This window comes from Mustela erminea, chromosome 18, assembly GCF_009829155.1.
Source record: "Mustela erminea isolate mMusErm1 chromosome 18, mMusErm1.Pri, whole genome shotgun sequence".
NCBI lineage: Eukaryota > Metazoa > Chordata > Mammalia > Carnivora > Mustelidae > Mustela > Mustela erminea.
In genome coordinates this window covers 31,375,016-31,396,832 of record NC_045631.1, presented here as the reverse complement: position 1 = coordinate 31,396,832, position 21,817 = coordinate 31,375,016, and the positions used below count along the sequence as shown (strand labels likewise).

The 21,817-nt window shown below is 41.3% G+C and overlaps 1 protein-coding gene across 1 annotated transcript in view; it reads left to right on the top strand.

Annotated features, from left to right (window-relative positions):
• ANKFN1 (ankyrin repeat and fibronectin type III domain containing 1) overlaps positions 1-21,817 on the top strand; it is a 489,950-nt gene that overhangs the window by 78,467 nt on the left and 389,666 nt on the right. Inside the window, exon 3 of the mRNA XM_032320627.1 lies at positions 2,447-2,703. Within this exon, the coding sequence (XP_032176518.1) occupies positions 2,447-2,703 (257 nt within the window). The remainder of the gene's footprint in view (positions 1-2,446; positions 2,704-21,817) is intronic.

The following is a 21,817-nucleotide window of genomic DNA, read 5'->3' as shown; positions in this document are numbered from 1 at the left end:
GGCTTCTAACTACCCCCTAACACTGTCTCTCCAATAACTAGAAGAGAGGTGTTACCAATAGGGATGACTTGAGAAGGGACAACTAGTGAGATAGAAGGAAAACCTGGGCAGTGTGAGGCTCTTCAAGCCAACTGAAGAAGGCTTCAGGAAGGTAAGGATTGCTTACCTGTGTCGAGTGTTGCTGGCAGGCCAAATGAAGGTGAGGACTGACATAGCAAGTTAGAGGCTATCAGTGCCTCTGACAGGAGCTGTTTAGAATGGCAGTTTAGAATGACAAGGGCAGGTAGAGTGGTAGCAGTAAAAGCCAGATTGGAGTGAGTTCAAGAGAGAAAGGGAGTTTAGACAGTGAGTTTTGACCATTCTTGAGAGGATTTTTGTTACACAGAGGAGCATGTAAGCGGGCAGTTGCTGGAGGGAGACATGGGATCAACTTGAAGGTATCTTTTACACTCAGGATAACAAATACAGGTGTTGAGAACAATGTGGTATAGAAGGGAAAATTGTTGGTGAAGTAGAGCCAAGAACACGGGGTTGCAGTGATGTTCTTGAGTAGGCAAGAGGTGACCTTTGGGGAAATAGTTCATCCACAGAAATGGGAGGGAAACAGAGTCTATAGTAACAGATGCTGGTAGTTGGGAAAATATGGTGGTGGGACTTTATAACACTCCCTCATTAAGTACCTGTGCCTCAGTTTCCTTATCCACGAACTGGGGGTTTATATCTCAAGTTGCTGTGAGAATTGAATGAGACAACATGGTAAAATGTTAGTGTCATGCCCTGTAAAATTTATGAGCTCAAATTACTTATTAGAAATTCCTTCATCTCCCTCTTTACTGATTATTTTTAATTTTTTTATTATCAATTACTAACATTCAATGAACATTTACAGTGTGGTAGACACTGTGCCACATAATGGGCACACATTCCTTGGAGAATGTTCCTTCCATGTTTGTGGGTTCTTACTGAAGCTTTCTGAATTCTTACAAGGAGCCTATTTGGAATTTGGCTGACTATTTGGTTTTCTCTTTGTCCTCAGTTTTCCCTTTATGAGCAGCTCCACTGGTCCAGGTTTTTAACATTTGCTCATTCACCCCAATTCACCTGGAGAACAGTGGCTTATGGATGGGACTCAGAAGCATATTTTCCATCTAACGTCCTTTGTGGGGTAAGATGGGACATGGTAGACTGGGTTAAGCCATTTGCCAACCCTGGGTCTAGTTTGTGTTGGTTCCACTGAAACTACCTGAACATGGTAGAAATCCCCCAAATAATGAGCACTTGTTCAAGATTTCTTCTTCTGTTTTAGAGATAATGAGAAATGGGAGATGGGTCAATAATGACCAGCTCCTGAACATCGATGTTCTCAATTGAGAAAAGTGAAGTTAGGTAGAGGGCCTCAGAGGTCTACCTGGCATAATATTTTGGATTTTTTGTGATCACGTGGACTCTTTTACTCTGTGAAATGAGTATAGATTTTCCTACTGAGGATTCCCTTACCAAAATCTGTCAGTCATGAGAAATACAGCCTTCCTAAACAAAGATCTTCTGTGAAAGTAGATTTACATTCTGTTCTTACAAGTCTGTTTCTAAGGGAAAGCAGTTGGAATCAGTTTCACGTTCTCCTTGTTGAGCAATTTTGATAAACCAGTGGCTCTCTTTTCCATATCTGAGAAGTGGCCATCCCAGCATTTTTTACATGCTTAAGAGCTAAAAATCTGTGCTTATCCAGATATGTGTAAAGTATCATTATTTGTTTCCTCTAAGGAAGCGATTAATTACATAGACCACTGGAATGATCCCGATGTTTTATGATACAACCACAAGGTTCTTCATTAAGAGATGAAGAGTCCCCATAGTAAGCAAATGCTACTGCAGGGATAAGGGATCTTTAATTTCTCTTATGGGGTGCCTACTGTGAGACATGCATTGAATATGATAGTTTGTATACACCGTTGCATTTACCTCTTGCAGCTCTTCTGAGGATAAGTTTTATTATCTGTAATGTGTAGATTAAGAGAGAGACTAAGAGAAAATAAGGACTTTGCCCAAATTTACACAGCTACTAAGTGCTGGAGCTCACATTTGCAGTCTACTTCGGTGTATATAAACCTTGTTCTGTCTGAAAGCCTTTAACTTGTCACCACCAAATGGTATTACCCCCTTTATTGACGTTGGATGTGTCCGAGGGTGGCAGAAGCCTTCTGTGACACGATGCTTTATGATGCCCATATGGCTTCACCTGGAGTCATTCTGGAAGCTGTAAGTTCATAAATAATGTCTCTTCAACTTGGTCAGGCTCACAGTGCCAGGAGAAGACAGATGAGCTGCGCCTGTGCATGGTATCATTGCAAGCTAATGTGTTACTTCTGTAGTCTTGGGTTGCCATCCCCTGGAGTGTTTTGATGTGATCAGTTGTCAGTTTCAGATCTGTTGTTTCTCTCACCAGAAGCCCAGCCGGTGGAAGATGACAGCCCCAAAGCCTTGCCTGTGTTAGGGGAGCTATCGAACTCGGATAATGACATAAACGAGACAGTGTTCATCTGGGGAATCTCAGACAAAGCAGCCCAGAGGAAAACCATCTCTGTCGATGAAGGTTTGTTTCACTTGCAACAGAAAAAGCAGCAGCAGCAGCAGCAGCCGCCGCCGCGACTGGAGCCCGTGCACAGGCTGGGGAGAGGTAGACGGAGGCTGAAGCTGCCACATGTGAGTAGAATCTTGTGATTTCTCTAAAGCTGGAAAAGGAATGCTGGGGAGGGGGCTTGGCTGTGAGGTGGGCGTGCGTGTGTGGGTTGGAGCTTTCCGTGCGGCTGGGGGTGGGAGGGATGGTTTACACAATTAACTAGTGCATTGGGGATCTGCCCTCCTCTTTCAAAGGAGGTGCAAGACTGTGCCCACACGCACTTGCATTTTCTCTGCTGATCATAATATGTGTAAGCAGCAGGTGGGAAATTTTTCTTTTTTTTTTTTTCTTTTCTTTTCTTCTTTCTCTCCTTCATTTTTGAGAGTGGGCTGCATGGCAGAAAGACACCTGAGCTTGAGAGAGCTTTCCTGAGTAGAAGGACTCTTTCCGAGGGTTTCTTTTCCCAAGTTTCTTTTGCAGATGTGTAGCTCGCACGGAGATTCTTTGCCACAGGGCTGCTCGTCTGCAGGGGTGTTTACTATCCAGCTAGCCACAAAGGGCCAAGGGTGACTTTTGTGCCTCTGGTTCTCAGCTCAAGTTGTCTGTAGTAAACAGCACCAAATCCAACACAGTTTAACCTCTCTGTTCTCACCGTTGAAAGAGCTCAGTGGGCACATCCTGGGCATGGAAAAGCCTGGGCTGTATTTCATGCATTTGCTCAGCTCAGGACGAAATAAGTTGGTCTCTCAGGGTTGACAGAATTGATGCCTTTTTGAACTTGGGGAAAGTTTTTTGTTAATGTTGTTGTTGTTTTTAATCAAACTGTGGAATTTACTGTGAACATGGGGTAGGTTGAAGCTGCAAAGGGGCAGGAGAGAATGCTTTTGTTGAGCCACCAGTGCAGCCTAGCAGCAGGTTTTCTTAGCATAAGGAGCTGGTTAACATCTTTGGGTTATTGTTACTGATGCTAAATAATGAGCTGAGCTAAAGTACACCCAGTCATCTACTTGCTTGGATTCTGGTTTTCTGAAGACACGGTTGCTTTTTTGTTGTTTTCCTGCCCTTGCTTCCTTCCTTCTCTCTTTTTAAAAGCTTTGATGTGGCCGATCATGTCAGGCTGACTGTTTACCTGCATGAGCATTTGCAGTAAAGGTGCCACAAGTTGCTCTTCTCCAGGAGAAGAGGAAAAAGGAGAAAAGGAGGGGGCCAAGGAAGGATACTTCCCTTGTCCTAAGAGCAGCCTTTGAGCAGCTGTACGTAATGAAGATGGAAGAGTCAGAGACACTTCCCCCTGGGACTTGGCTGGGAGGAGAGAAGCCAACCCGTGCATGGGTGCAGAACTGAATGCTGTTATGCTGGAGGGTCAGGGCCCCGCTCCAAGTCGTTATGTAGTGTGCATGACATGGGAACCAGGGGATTGGCTTCACAGGGAATCCTCTCACCGAGGGAGTGCTTTCGAAGCTTTCTCATACCACAGCACTCCAGGGTCAACAGAGGAGTCCGTTCAAAGTTGGGGATGAGCGGCTAGCCCAGTGAAAAGGGTGCAATATTTGCAGCATCACATTGTCTGGGCCCCATCCATTGCACGTGGGGGGTCTTGCCATACAGGTTGAAAGAATCTAACGTAAGCAGCCCAAGGAAAGCCAAAGAAATGAGGCAAGATTTGATAAATCAAAAATGATTTATTTTTGCCGTTTCTGGTAGGGATGCATTATGGACCCATTGTCAACTGCTTTTTTTTTTTTTTCAAAGACTTTCTCCTAATATTGCCGGTTTAGTATCTTTGTTCTTCTCTGTGCTCTCTTCCAGCCTTTGTCCAAGCACGTCTTTTTGACACATTATAACCACAGTCTAGATATGTTTATTTGTTCTTTCTTTTCCCAGTATTGTTCCATAAATGTTTTCCCAACTTCCAGCCAATTTTCACATAGATGGTTAATGATGGCTGGATAAAATGGATTAATTCCTTAAGTGGACATGCCATAATCTGTTTAGCAATTGTTGGCTATTTAAATTATTTCTACTTTTCCCATGATTGTTATGCCACTATGAATATTTCTGTGCATAAAGGAGTTTTATTTCTCTTCCTTTATAAAAACATTGGGGGGGATGAATTCTCAATATTGCTAATAATGAGGTAAAAAAAATGAACATTTTTATGACTTTTCATGCCTATTACTACACCTGTTCTCTGTAACATATTTTCATTGTTCAAAACCATCAGTAATGTAGTCTGGATAAGTGTAGATTTATTTAGAGACTTATGCACATTACATTCTTGTTTTCTCTCTCTCTCTCACTCTCTCTCTCTCTCTCAGTTAGTAGCTATAAAAAAGGTATTGGTCACTTTTATAAAGCTGACTTGGAGTCCATTTAAGCCAGGCAGTATCATCCTCCCCAGAACAAGGCTGTTACTCCCCAGGTTCCCTCGCTTTGTCAAGAATTCCCAATAGGAATCCAAGTCCAGCAGGCTCCCCTTTCCCTCCCTGTAAGGAGTAAAGAAGGGAGGGGCAGAAGCTCTCCATCCTGTACCAGACCACCTGAGAAAGATGAGCAGGGATCACAGGACGGGAAGCCAGCCTAGAGTTATTTCCAAGCCCTGGAGTGCAATCCTGGCAGGCTCCTTGGCCCTGCTGTCTTCCTCCTTGACAGAGCCATCATAGAGGTATACTCACTTCCTGGGCAGGATTTGAGGCTGAGGCCTGACAGAGTAGAAGGGAGTGGGATCCTACGGAGGGTGAGGACTTAGCTAAGCTTATCGGGGACAAAAGGAACATACTCTAGAGTCTCACTGCCATGTGTTCTCCCAAATGCATGGATTTTAATCATGCCAGTCAGACAGGGCTGAATGCCAACACTTAGCAAATAAGAACTGTAGAATACTTCTTTTTCAGTTCTTACCTCCTGTAAAGACAGTTTTATCAACAATTTATTACTTCTTTTATTTCCTTTTCTCTTGTACCTTGTCAATTTGGAGATTAATCTGTATTCTTCTCACCTCCAGTGCAGCTCACCATACATTGCTTCAGTGCTAATCTCTTTTTCATTCTATAATTATTTGTGCAAAGGCCAAGAGTACCCAGTGGGAGCCACACAGAAACTCGTTGTGCATTTGCCCACCCTAACCTACACGGATGGGAACTGACTTGTGTCTTGGGAACAAGATTTTCTTACAACCCATAAGTGAATTTGAGAAATGGTGTTACTGACTCAGTCTGCAAGGGCTCAATGGAAGGAGCACTGCTTCACACAACTGGTGGGCGCCTGGTGTATCTGAATTCAAGTGGAAGTGTTGAGGCAATATTCTAAGGCAGAATGGAGGTCTTGCTGCTTCAGATGATGGACAAACCAAGAGAAATGGTGTACTCATAATCTACCAGTGAGAGGAAAGCTTTTGTCTACTAAGGAGGACAATAGGCTTTTAAATTATAGTACAAGAAAGACATTAGGAAGCACTTTCCATATGCTAACTCTGCACTTCCCACAGGACACTCCTCAATCTTTATTTCTATTATTGGTTAAGGGCCAGCTTCCTGCAAGTTCATACTCTGAGGGGTGAGTATGGTGTCTGCTTTATTCCCTGCAGCCTCTCCAGTTGTTCACCCAGTGGCAGCAGCTTCGGCCTCTCTAAGGCTTGCTCTGTGCCAGGACATGTGTTAAGTGCTGCATCTACAGTACCGCCCGCAGTACTCACGGTAGTCCTATGCAGTGTTTCCTAGTATTATTCCCATTGTGCAGATTTAAAAATTGACAGACAAGGAGGTTATGCTGGAGGGTAGATGGAGCCTTGTGTGTGGGGATCATGGAGGGGAGGAGGAGACGCTGAGGGGGAAAATGAATTTCTCTCCACTTGAAAATGTCAGCACCACAGTATGAACCGAAGCCACCCAGCCCGAAAGTCTCTGTTCTTCTTCACTGCACCATCACCTTGTTTAACATTGGCTGAGGGACTGATCGAAAGTTTGAAAAAATGTCAAGCACCGTTTATGTCTAAGATATACTAGTGGTGAAAATAATGACGATGGTGATGGTGATCTTATAATAGTAGTGACTAACACTGTTTGCTATGTACCAGCTACCTTTCCCGGAAGCCTTGTATGTGCATTGATGTAATTCTCACAATACCCTTATAAGATTCCATCATTCTTACCTCTCTTTCACCAATGAAAAAATTCAAGCTTTGAGATGGTATACAAATTGTCCAAGGTCATGGAGCTAGTGACTCTCACTCTGGTATCTACTAATTGCTCCTCACAGATGTACAAACTTAGCTCTCTGATCAAGGGCCAGAGCAATTGCAGAAAATGGTTTGCCTGGGACAGTGGAGGTGAGCTCAGTGCTTTTTCGGATCTCTTTTGACTTGGGGGTTCTGGGATAACTTATAGATCACCTTCTATGATACTGCACAAAAAACTTAGGTCTCAGGCCATGCTGGGTACTGCCTCAGGAAAAAAAGTCATTACTGAGCAAGTCACTGATGTTCAGAGCTCTAGACCTGCACTGTCCCAATGTGGTAGCAGTTAGCTGCATATGACTATTGAATGTTTGAAATGTGGCAAGTTCAAATTGAGTTCCAAAAGTGTAAATAAAAAAATACACCATACCTCAACAGCTCAGTATGAAAAAATACAGATTTTCTTACTAAATTTATATAGATTACAGATTGAAATGATAATATTGTGGATATAATGGTTTAAATTATATATATATACGTATACACACACACACACAGAGAGAGAGAGAGAGCGCACACATGAGTGGGTATGGGGGGTAGAGGGAGAGAATCTTAAGCAGGCTCTACATCCAGCATGGAGCCCAACTCAGGGCTTGATCTTAAGACCCTGGGATCATGACCTGAGCTAAAATCTAGAGTTGGATGCTTAACTGACTGAGCTATCCAGGTGCCCCTAAATAAAATATGTACTAAAAATTAAATTTACCATTTCTTTTTAATGGTTTCAAAATTGTGGTAAAATATGTATTAAGTATAAAGTTTGTCATCAACCATTGTTTTTATTTTTATTTTATTTTATTTTTTTTTTTAAGGATTTTATTTATTTATTTGTCAGAGAGAGAGAGAGTGAGAGCGAGCACAGGCAGACAGAGTGGAAGGCAGAGGCAGAGGGAGAAGCAGGCTCCCTGCGGAGTAAGGAGCCCGATGTGGGACTCGATCCCAGGATGCTGGGATCATGACCTGAGCCGAAGGCAGCTGCTTAACCAACTGAGGAAGGAGGAAACAGTTACCAGAACACGGCCAGGTCATAAGAGCAACCTATAGACAGAAACTGTGGCCTCTCCTAGAACAGTGCAGTCCTGACAGTGTGCACTGTGAATGGAAGGTAGCTCTCTCTCCCCTATCCTCTCATGTCTTTCCATTGACTGAACCCATCTGGAAGCCAGAAGGCACCAGTGCCCAGATGATGCAGTTCATAGAGATCACCTCAAGAGCACAGAACAGGTGGGAAAAAGTGGAAGGTAGATCTGGAAGGGCATATGGATCTAGTTCAGATCTAGTCTGAACCCCTACCTCATCTCCAGAAAACACCCCTTTCTAAGATTCCTAAGCAGTTATACCATTTATACCAGAAGATTATGCATATTCTATTGTACTCATATTTTTCAGTCAAATGTCTTTTAACAAATTACACATGGAGACAGTGAGTTCTTTGAAGGTCATACTTATTCCCCTTAATCATACATATATTTCTAATACCTAGCAAGCTACGTGGTGGTGAGTAGGTACCAAATAAATGTGGATCCAATGAATGTGTTCCTCTATCACACTTTTTTTTCTAAAGCCCCCTTTGGAATCTGGATGACCTATATTGATTCTAGATTGGGAATTTCTCAATGAGTTGAATATATAGAATTAAGATCCTCTTTCTTTGAACCCCAGCTGGGGAGCTAAAATGGTTCAAGTAAATGATTCCCAGTGTTTTGTTTTGCTGTAATTGGTGGCACATTAAGTCATGAAGAATTGAAGAACTTGAACCTAAAGGGTAGGAATCAGCACTAAGCTAGACCAACCATGAAGATAAGTGTTTATGTAGGTGCCCAGGAGAAACTAAGCAGCTGCCTGAATTAAAATCAGAGAACACTCAAACACAGAGAATATCACATGCCTTTTCTTCATGGCCTCCTTAATTGGATTTTTCATACAAATCTGTATGGTTTGCAGAGAAAGACTGGAAGATTGAATGCTTTGAGCCAAAAGCAAGCAGGATGAGTATCAGGGACACCATGAGAAATACCATCCAGGGCAGTGGAAAGCACAAGGCTGTATGGAGACTGGAAGTCACCTAGGACGGATGCATTCAAGGCCGAGATTTACATAGCCATGGTTGTTCCAGGAACAAAGATTTACTAAGCTGACTGGCCCCCTAACCCAACCAGTGAGTCAGGACACATCTCTGAACTCTGACCTTGCATCTTGGGTTTGCTCATTCTTTGTGTGCTTTTTAAGCCTGGAGTTTGGTGGTTATATTAGTTTCCCAGAGGTGCCATAACAAATGCCCACAGACCAGGTGGATTAAAACAACAAAAATTCATTCTCTTATATTGTCTTGGAAGGCAGAATCCTGAAGCAAAGGTGTTGGCAGGGCTGTCCTCCCTCTTGAAGGCCCTAGGGGAAAATCCTTCCTTGCTGCTTTCAGCTCCTGGTGGCTCTAACCTTTCATTGGTTTGGGGCTTACAATTCCAGTGTCTGTCTCCATATTCACCTGGCTATTTTCCCTGTGGGTCTCCTCTGTGTGTGTTTCCAAGCACCCTCTCTTTTCTCTTATAAAGACACAAGTTACTGGATTGATCTTATTTGGTATCCTTAATTATTATCTGCAAAGACCTTGTTTCCAAGTAAGGTCACATCCATAAGTACCGTGATTTAGAAATGGAAATGACTTTTTAAGGGGCCAATATTCAATTACTAGAGAAATTATGCTAGTTGTTAGCCAGCCTTCTCTTGAAAGCCAAACCTTTCCCTTGCGTCTACATACTCTCCTTCTTCTGAATCTAGAATCTTGCTTCATCCATTTTTCCACTTTCTCTCTTTTATCTTTAACTTTTGCAGCTTGGTCCTTCCCTTTAGCCTACAAATATGTTTAGTTCCTTCCTAATCACAAACAATCTCCTCTGTGATTCTGCCTTCAAAACTGAAACCTCTCTATGGTATGGTAAAATTTTTTGATACAAGTGTATACATTTACAAAAATGAAACCTCTTTAACAACACTGTGCCTCACAACTCAATCCCCACCCACCCTTCCAAGAAAGGACCCCTTCTCCGCTCATGTTTCTGTGCTAACTTTTGCTTTCATTACAAAAGCTGCCTTTCTGAAGTGACAGGAGTTTCGTGTTGTCTAGTGTCATAAAATCTGGTTCCCTTTGGCCCTTCTGATTCTTTCTGCAACATCTCATTTATTTGACCATCTCTTCCTGCTTGAATTTTGTTATCTCAAGGTGTCAAGTTAGAGTTTGCAGAGAAAATGTTTCCTCAACTATGTCCTACCCAGCTGCTAATGGATTATTGCCTAAACTTAACATTTGTTTTATTCCTTTCCCTCCATGCCACATGGGTTGACTTTTATTTTATTTTTTTAAAGACACTCTTTATTTATTTGAGAGAGAGAGGGAGAGAAGCAGACTTCCCGCTGAGCAGGGAGCCCAATGTGGGCTCGATCCCAGAACCCTGAGATCATGACCTGAGCTGAAGGAAGATGCTTAACTAACCGAGCCACCCAGGTGCCCCATGGGTTGACTTTTCTTTGAAAATCTACTTAAAGCAGAAGTAACATTTTTAGCCATCTATCAAATAATCAAAAGAGAGTTTTCTATTTTTAAACAAAAGGATACTTATTACATCAAAAGTACTATCCCCATCCCTGATCTAGCATTGAGTCTGTTCAATAGTTTTGAGCCATCTACTTTTACTTGGTCATCACCTGGCCTCAAGAAGACAATAAGGACACAGCCCAGTGCTCCGGCTTCATAAGAAATAGAGTTAGACTCTGACCACAGTGACTCCTACCACCTTCTCTCTCTGGCAGGGCTTTATGGCTTCTGCAGAATAAGGGACCTGCAATTCCTAGTGGCCCCTAGCTGCTCACTAGTTGGTCAGTCTGTGTGTGTACTGCTGTGGCCCCTTCAGGTGTTGGCAGGAGAAGAGGGATTTGTGAATTCAGCCTTCATTTGGACTCCACACAGCAACAAAGTATGTGATTGGCTGCTCTCACTTACAATCCTAGTTTTAGTTGTTTTCTTAGAAAAGCATCTATTTCATCAAGATTTTGAAGGCTGTTAGAATAAACGTGCTATGCAGTATTCTACTGTAAAATTATAACTCCCTACATATTGGCAGTTAATGCCTCCTCTTACTCCTAATCGTTTTGTTTTTGTTTTTGAGAAAACAAGCCAGGGAGGGGCAGAGGGAGAGGGGAAGAGAGAGAATCTCAAGCAGGCTCTACATCCAGTACAGAGCCCAACACAGGACTTAGCCTCACAACCCCGTGAAAATGACCTGAGCTGAAATCAAGAGTTGGATGCTCAACTGACTGAGCCACCCAGGCACACCTCTTGATTTTTTAAAATTCTTTCAACAGGCCAGCTTTAGGTTTTACTAATTTGTTTTACTTACATTTTATTGATTCATTTTTATTAAACTTTTATTAATATATAGTATATACACAAAAGGCAAAACATATTTTCATTTCAACAGATCTTTACAAAGTGAATGTACTCTTGTAATCAACATTGCATCAAGAAATAAAATGGTGCCATGAGTGTCCCTGCCCCGCTGATGAGCCCTCCAGTCAACTACCAACTAAGCGTAGCATCATCCTCCTCTAATAAAGTAATTTTGTCTGTTTTCTACTTCCTATACAGTGTACTTATACAGAATGTGTGCATTTTTATTGTGTCTGCTATTACTCATTAGGGAAGGCTTCTCATCTGTAACCCACTTTGAGTGATAAAAGCATTGGAGACAATGAATAGAAGCCTCTGCAGAGGGTCTGGCTGTAGCAGATGTGTGTAAATAGCAGTTATTATCATGAAATGATGGCTTTATCTGCAGATGGATAAAGTAGGGGTGAATAGGGGAAGTGAAGAATGCATCTAGTGGAAAAAGCCCAGCTAATTTATCCTGACAGATTCCCAAACATGTCCTGGCCAGGACCAAGATGGTAAGACCTATATTGGAGAGCAGAAATTTAGTATCTCCTTTCCATCTTGCCTGATGAAATGGTAAGTGCCAGGTTTTATTATTTTCCTAATATTTTATTATAAAATTTTTCAAATACATTGAAATACTGAATTTTGAAGTAAACACCCATGGACCCACCACCTGGATTCTACAATTAATATTTTGTCCTTTGTGCTTTGTCACATATTTATGTCTGTCCATTCACCAATCCATGTTTATTTTTATGCATTTCAGAGGAAGTCACAAACTTTAGTAGTAGGTTTTTTTAATTGAGGTGAAATTCATGTAACATAAAATTAACATTTGTAAAATGCATAATTCTGTGGCATTTTATACATCCATAATGTTGTACAGCCACACCTATCTAGTTCCAAAACATTTCTACATCAGCCTACCCCAGAATAAAGCCCCTTACCAGTTAAGCACTTCGTCACTGTTCCCTCTTTCTTTCAGTTGCTAGTGATGAGCAGTCTTCTCTCTGTGTCTATGGATTTACCTATTCCGGATAGTCCATGTAAATGGAATCATTCAGCATGTGACCTTTTGTGTATGGCTTCATTCACCTTTCGGCTATTGTGTATTTGGACATTTGTGTATAAGGATTTGTTTCAGTATTTGTTGCCAGTTTGAGGGTATCTATGCAGGAATGGAATTGCTGGGTCCCATGGTCATTCTTTGTTTAACTTTTTGTGGAACCATCAAGCTGTCTTACTGACTTTTAAACCTCAGGAATATCTTGCTCAAAATGGGCATTAGATTGAGCCTTATGTTCCTTGATTAGTCTACTTTCTGGATAAAATACGTAGGGATTTCAGTACACTTGAGAGGAGGCACTGGTTGCACAGGTTACAATTTCCTCTCATTTCCTATAGGGTGTGTCCACTTACCTGGCACTGGAGGGGCTGGGTGGATAATCTGTCAAGACATAGACTCCTCAGTTAATGGTTACTGTGAGTCTCCATTCTAGAAAACTGCCACATAGAGTAAGAGCCCTCTGATGCCTCTTGAGCCCCAGATGACCAGAGCAACTCCAGACTCCCTCATGATTTCTGAGGTTTTCCTAGGAGTTAAATACAACAGATTTGGGCTGGAGAGAGAGGAATTTGACAAAGAGATGCATGGGAGTGGCAACCTCTGGAACAGATGCTGACAGCTGGTGTGAGATTTCAGACGGCTGCCACTGCTCTGTTAGCCTGAGAAAACAGGAGAAATTCCAACTATTGCATGATATCATCTGTGCCTTAGTAACATTTGTCTTGAAACTACAGATTTAATTGCTGTTCCTTTGGCTCCTATTTCCTCTTTCCCCAAGAAAAAGGGAATCTTTGAAATTCCCATGAAAGCACATTCAATTGCCACTTCTGTTCCAACTTCAAGACAGAATCATCCCTAATAATGAAAACAAATCTGTTACTGGCAAAGTCAACCCTAGTGTTGCTTTTGGAGTCAGGAAGGGGAAGCAACAAAATGTCAGAGTAGCCCAGAGACTACAACAGATTAACAAAGTCTATTTATAAACTTGTCAGTAATCCATCCAATTGGGATAGCTCATGATTATGTGCAGATACCATTAACAACCATTTGGTCAGGTAACCAGAGTGGGTTCTAATGGATTTTGATTTGTGGATGAAGAGCTCTAGATCAGAAAGGATATGCAGCTTATTCATGGCCATAGAGCTAGCAGGAATGGAGCCAGATCTCAAACTCAGTACTATTTCGAGTGTATAAGAAACATAATGATTATCCAAGGTGTTGGGGAAATAAAACTTTGGAGTCATGTAGAACCTAGAATCAGGCCGTTTGAATGTTAGTCACTGACCAACCACATAACCACAAGCGAGTCATTTAGTTAATCCTCCCAACCCCCAGCTTCATTTTCTTCATTTTCCTTGTCTGTGCAATGGATCTGATGATAGTTATAAGATTAATGGGAAGATAAAATGAAATAACATATGTGTAATACTTTACATACTAGCAATTACAGGTGCTCAGAAAATTGTAGCTTCCTTGACCACACTAGATCATGCTAGCAGATTTTAGAAAATCTGTCCCACTACTTTTTCAACCCTTGCTCTTTTTCTCCAAAGTGTACTAGACTGTACATGCTCTGTCCCATAAATAATGCTTTTCAAATGAGAAGATATTATCCTTGACATAAGAATGATGAGGGTTCTTTGAGATGAAGGGGCACTTCGCAGTCAGAGGGTAGGAAGAATCAATGTTCATTACTTAATTGGGATAAACATTCATTTATATGTACAGCTGTCAGGAAGCAAACTGATCAAAGGCCCATTAGTCACAAGGCTGGCTTTCACCACCACCACTTAGTTAGGGTGGTGAATGTAACATGAAAGGGAAGGGCAAGCTAGTACATTGCGGCCTGGTACATCGTGCATTAGTGGTTATTAGGGTCCTAGTTCTGCAAGCTTTCTCTAACAGAGTTTAACCCAGATGCTGAAGGTGAACCAAGTGTTAATGGCAGATATGGGCAAGTGATGATTTTGCATGCCCTTGTCAGATTTCTGAAGTGGCCAAAATTGAGATCAAGACCGAGAGACAGAAATGTCAAATTTCTTAGAAAATATGAGTTCCCAACAACAGAAACAAACCTTATAGGGCAGGAAAAAACTGATGATCCTGTGACTGTTTGAGAATTTAGAACTTGCCAGACTTTGAAAAGGTCATTAAGTCTGGGCCTTTGTACAGTTGTGTTCTGATGACACTTGCTCTTTAATATGGAATTCTTATTTTTGACAATTGTAATATTAATGATAATATTTATATCATTATGTTCTACAGCCAGACAGTGTGAGCCACAAATGAATAAGCATTCACTCAACACCCACGGGGCACCAGGTGCTGCTGCTACAATGGGGATAGATACTGTAGAAGTGCATGGAGAGATGTAATGATTTAATTTATATTTCACATTTTGTAAGCAATTTGCATTATACAAGCACTCAGCACATTTACATAATCTGCTAGTTGAATGAACAGACAATGCATTGTGGAATTGCCTTTAGTATGTGGTGAGGATATAATTGCAGTGATTGTTCTAATTGCCCTCATTTGCTGAGTACCAACTATGACGGGGGATACCACGTGGGGACAGTGGAGGGCAGTGGTTAAGAGCACCAGCTGTGAAGCCACATTGCTGTTTTCAAATCCAGACCGGTACTTGTTAGCTGTGTATCCTTCAAAAGTGCTCGATTTCTTTGTGGTTCAGTTTCTTCATCTGTAGAGTGAGGTGGTAACAATGGTACCTGCTTTATAATTATAGAGACTTAATGAAGTAACATTTATAACGTGATTGGAACAGTACTTGGTGCAATGTCACAATAACAGTAATGCTAACATATCTGTATGTTCATGGGGATGCGTGCGCGTGCGCACACACACACACACACACACAATCTACTGGGCATTGTATTCACTTTACACACGAGGAATCTGAGTCCCAAAGCCACAGGAGCAGGATAAACTTGAAACTCAGATTGGTCTTACTCCAAGTAAATTCTTCCACAAAGCCAGCTGTATCCTGGTAGTGAACATAGAATGCTAACCCTGGAGGACCTGTATTGTAGTAATAAGGCAGAGCCTTCCCGTGCATTTTAGTTATAGAGAATGTTACAGAAAAGCACGTTTCTATAATATTGATGCCATCCCATCCTTCCTGTAGCTGGAGAGAGTTACCATTTCCAAAAGAACAGCTTCTGCCTAAATCTGCAAGGACTCTGACAAAGAGATTCCATATTTAATGTACTTCAATTACCGCTCTAAAGAGAGAAATTGAACCTCAGAGATTGTTCTGAAAGATCAGTCTCTCCAGGTGACACTCTACAGTCATCATGGAAGTAACATGGCTTTGAGGGTCTGTGGACTATGGTAGATCCTCAGAGCCAGGCTAGACTGGAAAAGATGAGAGTTTTAAATTTGCATCACCAAAGCCAGGACAGTCAATGTGGTGAGGAGAAATACAGTCAAAGAGGGAACCAGCAATCAAGCTAAGAAGCAGTATAAAGTACCCATTCTGAAGAGCGACGGAGTAGAACGGAAGGTAGGTCAAACTGAGCTGGAAAAAATGGGCTCAGAGAGCAAAGCATGGGGCGGGGTGAGGTGGCAGCTCCACACAGGCTGAGCCTACTGCTGAGAAGAGGCATGTCCAGTTGCCTTTGGTGCCTTGAGGTTTGCTTGTTTAAAAGGGGCTATGCAAGCCTGCAGACAGGCAAGGTCCCCTTGGTTTATACAAGGAATTTCTAGCGTTTGAGTCCAGTGAGAGTTAATCCAATGGAGAATTTTCTCTTTAGTCTTATGACAATGGGGATATCTTGGGAAATATTTGAGTCAGTGCCACATATTGAAGTTCTATCCCTGCTCAGTTAAACTAGATAGGTAGTTTGGTAGGCGAAAGCACGGAGACAGGAAGAAACTAAAATCCTGTTGAGTAAACATCATCAGGTAACATTTCTCTTCAGTCTGTCACCAACTTATGATTATAATACTAAGAATTTCATTAGTCCCAAATGAGAGATTTGATTTTGGGATATCTCTAGGATTGTGATATCGTAGTCATGAAGACAAAAATATCTTTGCTAAGATTTTGCATTCTTATGGTATCTCTTTCTTCTCAACATGAAAGTAAAACATTAGTCTAACACTGGTAGGAAGTAATAAGACAAGGAGTTTCATCCACCCAGATCAAATTATGTCAGTATATTTGTTATTTGACAGAATATAGGGTAGTTCATATTGGAAAGAGGTCAAACTCTACGTCTGAAACTAATAATACACTGTGTTAATTAATTTACTTTAAATAAACAAAACAACAATAAAGAAGAAACAGCAAGGGCGCCTGGGTGGCTCAGTGGGTTAGAGCCTCTGCCTTCGGCTCAGGTCATGATCGCAGGGTCCTGGGGGAGTGGGTCTCTGCTCAGTAGGGAGCCTGCTTCCTCCTCTCTCTGTGTGCCTGCCTCTCTGCCTGCCTGTGATCTCTGTCTGTCATATAAATAAATAAAATCTTTTAAAAAAAGAACAACAAAAAAGCACTTTAGAGAAGTATAACAGAATCCGGAATCTCTACAACACAATGGCTAGAGAAGAGGTATAAATTGATAAGGAGATCAGCATTTAAGTTATCTATCAAGGTTGCTAGTGAGTCAGGCAGAAAAGGACAGAAAACAATTTTTTTAAAGATTTTATTATTTATTTGAGAGAGAGAGAGAGACCACAATCAGGTGGAAGGGCAGAAGGAGAGGAAGAAACAGAATCCCCGCTGAACAGAGAGACAGATGCAGGGCTCGATCCCAGGACCTTGTGATCATGATCTGAGCCAAAGGCTTGATGAAGTCCCAATCACTCATTTTTGTCTTTGTTTCCCTTGCCTTTGGAGACCTGTCTAGCAAGAAGTTGCTGTGGCCAACGTCAAAGAGGTTGCTGCCTGTGTTCTCCTCTAGGGTTTTGATGGACTCCTATCTCACCTTGAGGTCTTTTCATCTATTTTGAGCCTATTTTTGTGTGTGGTGTAAGGAAGTGGTCCAGTTTCATTCTTCTGCACATGGCTGTCCAATTTTCCCAACATCATTTGTTGAAGACACTGCCTTTTTCCCACTGGATATTCTTTTCTGCTTTGTTGAAGATTAGCTGACCATAGAGTTGAGGGTCCATTTCTGGGTTCTCTATTCTGTTCCATTGATCTATGTGTCTGTTTTTGTGCCAGCACTGTACTGTCTTGATGATTACAGCTTTGAAGTAGAGCTTAAAGTCCGGAATTGTGATGCTGCCAGCCTTGGTTTTCTTTTTCAACCTTCCTTTGGATATTCGGGGTCTTTTCTGGTTCCATACAAATTTTAGGATTACTTGTTCCAGCTCTGCAAAAAATGTTGATGAATGTGTAGATTGCTCTAGGTAGCGTAGACTTTTTAATAATGGTTGTTCTTCCTACCCAGAGCATGAACGTTTCCCCATTTCTTTGTGTCTTCCTCAATTCCTTTCATGAGTGTTTTATAGTTTCCAGAGTACAGATCCTTTACGCCTCTGGTTTGGTTTATTTCTATGTATCTTATGGGTTTTGGTATAAATGGGATCGACTCCTTAATTTCTCTTTCTTTGGTCTCAGTGTCTAGAAAGGCAACTGATTTCTGTGCATTGCTTTTGTATCCTGCCATTTCCCCAAATTCCTGTTCTAGCAGTTTTGGGGTGGAGTCTTTGGGACTTCCATGTAAAGTATCATGTCACCTCTTAGGGGTGAGAGTTTGACTTCCTCTTTGCCTAGTCAGATGTCTTTTCTTTCTTTTTGTTGTCTAATTGCTAAGGCTAGGACTTCTAGTAGTATGTTGAACAGCAGTGGTGATAGTGGACATACCTGCCATGTTCCTGACCTTAGGAGAAAAACTCTTCAGTTTTAACCCATTGAGAAGGATATTCACTGTGGTCTTTCCATATCTGGCTCTTATGATATTGAAGTATGTGTCCTCCATCCCTACATTGTGAAGAGTTTTAATCAAGAAAGAATGCTGTACTTCGTTAAATGTTTTTTTCTGCTGTATATTTTTTCCTGTTTTGTCGAAGATTATTTGACCATAGAGTTGAGGGTCCATTTCTGGGCTCTCTACTCTGTTCCACTGGTCTATGTGTCTGTTTTTATGCCAGTACCATGCTGTCTTGGTGATCACAGCTTTGTAGTAAAGCTTGAAATCAGGTAACGTGATGCCCCCAGTTTTATTTTTGTTTTTCAACATTTCCTTAGCGATTCAGGGTCTCTTCTGATTCCATACAAATTTTTGGATTATTTGCTAGAGCTCTTTGAAAAATACCGGTGGAATTTTGATCAGAATGGCATTATAGGTATGGATTGCTCTAGGCAGTATAGACATTTTAACAATGTTTATTCTTCCAATCCAAGAGCATGGAATGGTCTTCCATCTTTTTGTGTCTTCTTCAGTTTCTTTCATGAGTGTTCTGTAGTTCCTTGAGTACAGATCTTTTACCTCTGGTTAGGTTTATTCCCACGTATCTTATGGTTCTTGGTGCTATAGTAAATGGTATCGATTCTCTAATTTCCCTTTCTGTATTTTCATTGTTAGTGTATAAGAAAGCCACTGATTTCTGTTCATTGACTTTGTATCCTGCCACGTTGCTGAATTGTTATATGAGTTCTAGTAGTTTGCGGATGGAGTCTTTTGGGTTTTCCATATAAAGAATCTTGTCATCTGCGAAGAGAGAGAGTTTGACTTCTTCATTGCCAATTTGGATACCTTTTATTTCTCTTTGTTGTCTGATTGCTGTTTCTAGGACTTCTAATACTATGTTGAACAAGAGTGGTGAGAGTGGGCATCCTTGTCGTGTTCCTGATCTCAACGGGAAGGCTGCAAGCTTTTTCGCATTGAGGATGATATTTGCTGTGGGTCTTTCATAGATAGATTTTATGAAGTTCAGGAATGTGCCCTCTATCCCTGTACTTTGAAGCGTTTTAATCAGGAACGGATGCTGGGTTTTGTCAAATGCTTTTTCTGCATCAATTGAGAGGACCATGTGGTCCTTCTCTCTTCTCTTATTAATTTTTTCTATCACATTGATTGATTTGCGAATTTTGAACCATCCTTGTAGCCTAGGAATGAATCCCACCTGGTCATGGTGGATCTTTTTAATGTGCTGTTGGATCCAGTTTGCTAGGATCTAGTTGAGAATCTTAGCATCCATATTCATCAGTGATATTGGTCTGAAATTCTCCTTTCTGGTAGGGTCTTTGCCTGGTTTGGGGATCAGGGTAATGCTGGCTTCATTGAAAGAGTCTGGAAGTTTTCCTTCTGCTTCAATTTTTTGAAACAGCTTCAGGAGAATAGGTGTTATTTCTTCTTTGAAAGTTTGGTAGAATTCCCCAGGGAATCCATCAGGTCCTGGGCTCTTGTTTTTTGGGAGGCTTTTGATCACTGCTTCAATCTCGTTACTAGATATTGGTCTATTCCGGTTGTCCATTTCTTCCTGGTTCAGTTTTGGGAGTTTATAGTTTTCCAGGAATGCATCCATTTCATCTAGGTTGCTTAGATTATTGGCATATAACTGTTGATAATAACTTCTGATGATTGTTTCTACTTCCTTGGTGTTCATTGTCATCTCTCCCTTTTCATTCATAATTTTATGAATTTGAGCTTTCTCTCTTTTCTTTTGGATTAGTGTGACCAATGGTTTATCGATCTTATTGATTCAGCTTCTAGTTTCATTGATATGTTCTACTGTATCTCTGGTTTTTACCTCATTGATCTCAGCTCTAATCTTGATTATTTCCCTTCTTATGTGTGGAGTTGGTTTGATTTGTTGTTGATTCTCCAGTTCTTTAAGGTGTAGAGACAGGGGTGTGTTCTGGATTTTTCAATTTTTTTGAGGGATGCTTGGATGGCTATGTATTTTCCCCTTAGGACCGCCTTTGCTGTGTCCCATAGGTTTTGGACCAAAGTGTCTTCATTCTCATTGGTTTCCATGAGTTGTTTCAGTTCTTCTTTGATCTCCTGGTTGATCCAAGCATTCTTAAGCAAGGTGGCCTTTAGCTTCCAGGTGTTTGAGTTCCTTCAGAACTTTTCCTTGTGATTGAGCTCCAGTTTCAAAGCATTGTGATCTGAGAATGTGCTCTTCAATAAATGGTGCTGGGAAAACTGGACAGCCATATGTAGAAGAATGAAACTTGACCATTTTCTTACACCGTACACAAAGATAAACTCAAAATGGATAAAAGACCTCAACGTGAGACAGGAATCCATCAGAACCCTAGAGGAGAATATAGGCAGTAACCTCTTCGATATCAGCCACAGTAACTTCTTTCAAGATATGTCTCCAAAGGCAAAGGAAACAAAAGCGAAGATGAACTTTTGGGACTTCATCAAAATCAAAAGCTTCTGCACAACAAAGGAAACAGTCAATAAAACAAAGAGGCAACCCATGGAATGGGAGAAGATATTTGCAAATGACAGTACAGACAAAAGGTTAATATCCAGAATCTATAAACTCCTCAAACTCAGCACGCACAAAAGAGACAACCATATAAAAAATGGGCAGAAGATATGAACAGACACTTCTCCAATGAAGACATACAAATGGCTATCAGACACATGAAAAAATGTTCATCATCACTAGCCATCAGGGAGATTCAAATTAAAACCACATTGAGATACCACCTGACACCAGTTAGAATGGCCAAAATTAGCAAGACAGGAAACAACATGTGTTGGAGAGGATGTGGAGAAAGGGAAACCCTCTTCCACTGTTGGTGGGAATGCAAGTTGGTGCAGCCTCTTTGGAGAACAGTGTGGAGATTCCTCAAGAAATTAAAAATAGAGCTTCCCTATGACCCTGCCATTGCACTACTGGGTATTTACCCCAAAGATACAGATGTATTGAAAAGAAGGGCCATCTGTATCCCAATGTTTATAGCAGCAATGGCCACGGTCGCCAAACTGTGGAAAGAACCAAGATGCCCTTCAACGGACGAATGGATAAGGAAGATGTGGTCCATATACACTATGGAGTATTATGCCTCCATCAGAAAGGATGAATACCCAACTTTTATAGCAACATGGATGGGACTGGAAGAGATTATGCTGAGTGAAATAAGTCAAGCAGAGAGAGTCAATTATCATATGGTTTCACTTATTTGTGGAGCATAACAAATAGCATGGAGGACAAGGGGAATTAGAGAGGAGAAGGGAGTTGAGGGAAATTGGAAGAGGAGGTGAACCATGAGAGACTATGGACTCTGAAAAACAATCTGAGGGTTTTGAAGGGGCGGGGGGTAGGTGGTTGGGGGAACCAGGTGGTGGGTATTGGAGAGGGCACGGATTGCATGGAGCACTGGGTGTGGTGCAAAAACAATGAATACTGTTACACTGAAAATAAATTTTAAAAAATGTTTTTTTTCTGCATCTATTAAGAATATCATATGGTTCTTGTCTTTCTTTTATTTATGTGGTATATCACACTGATTGATTTGTGGATGTTGAACCACCCTCACCA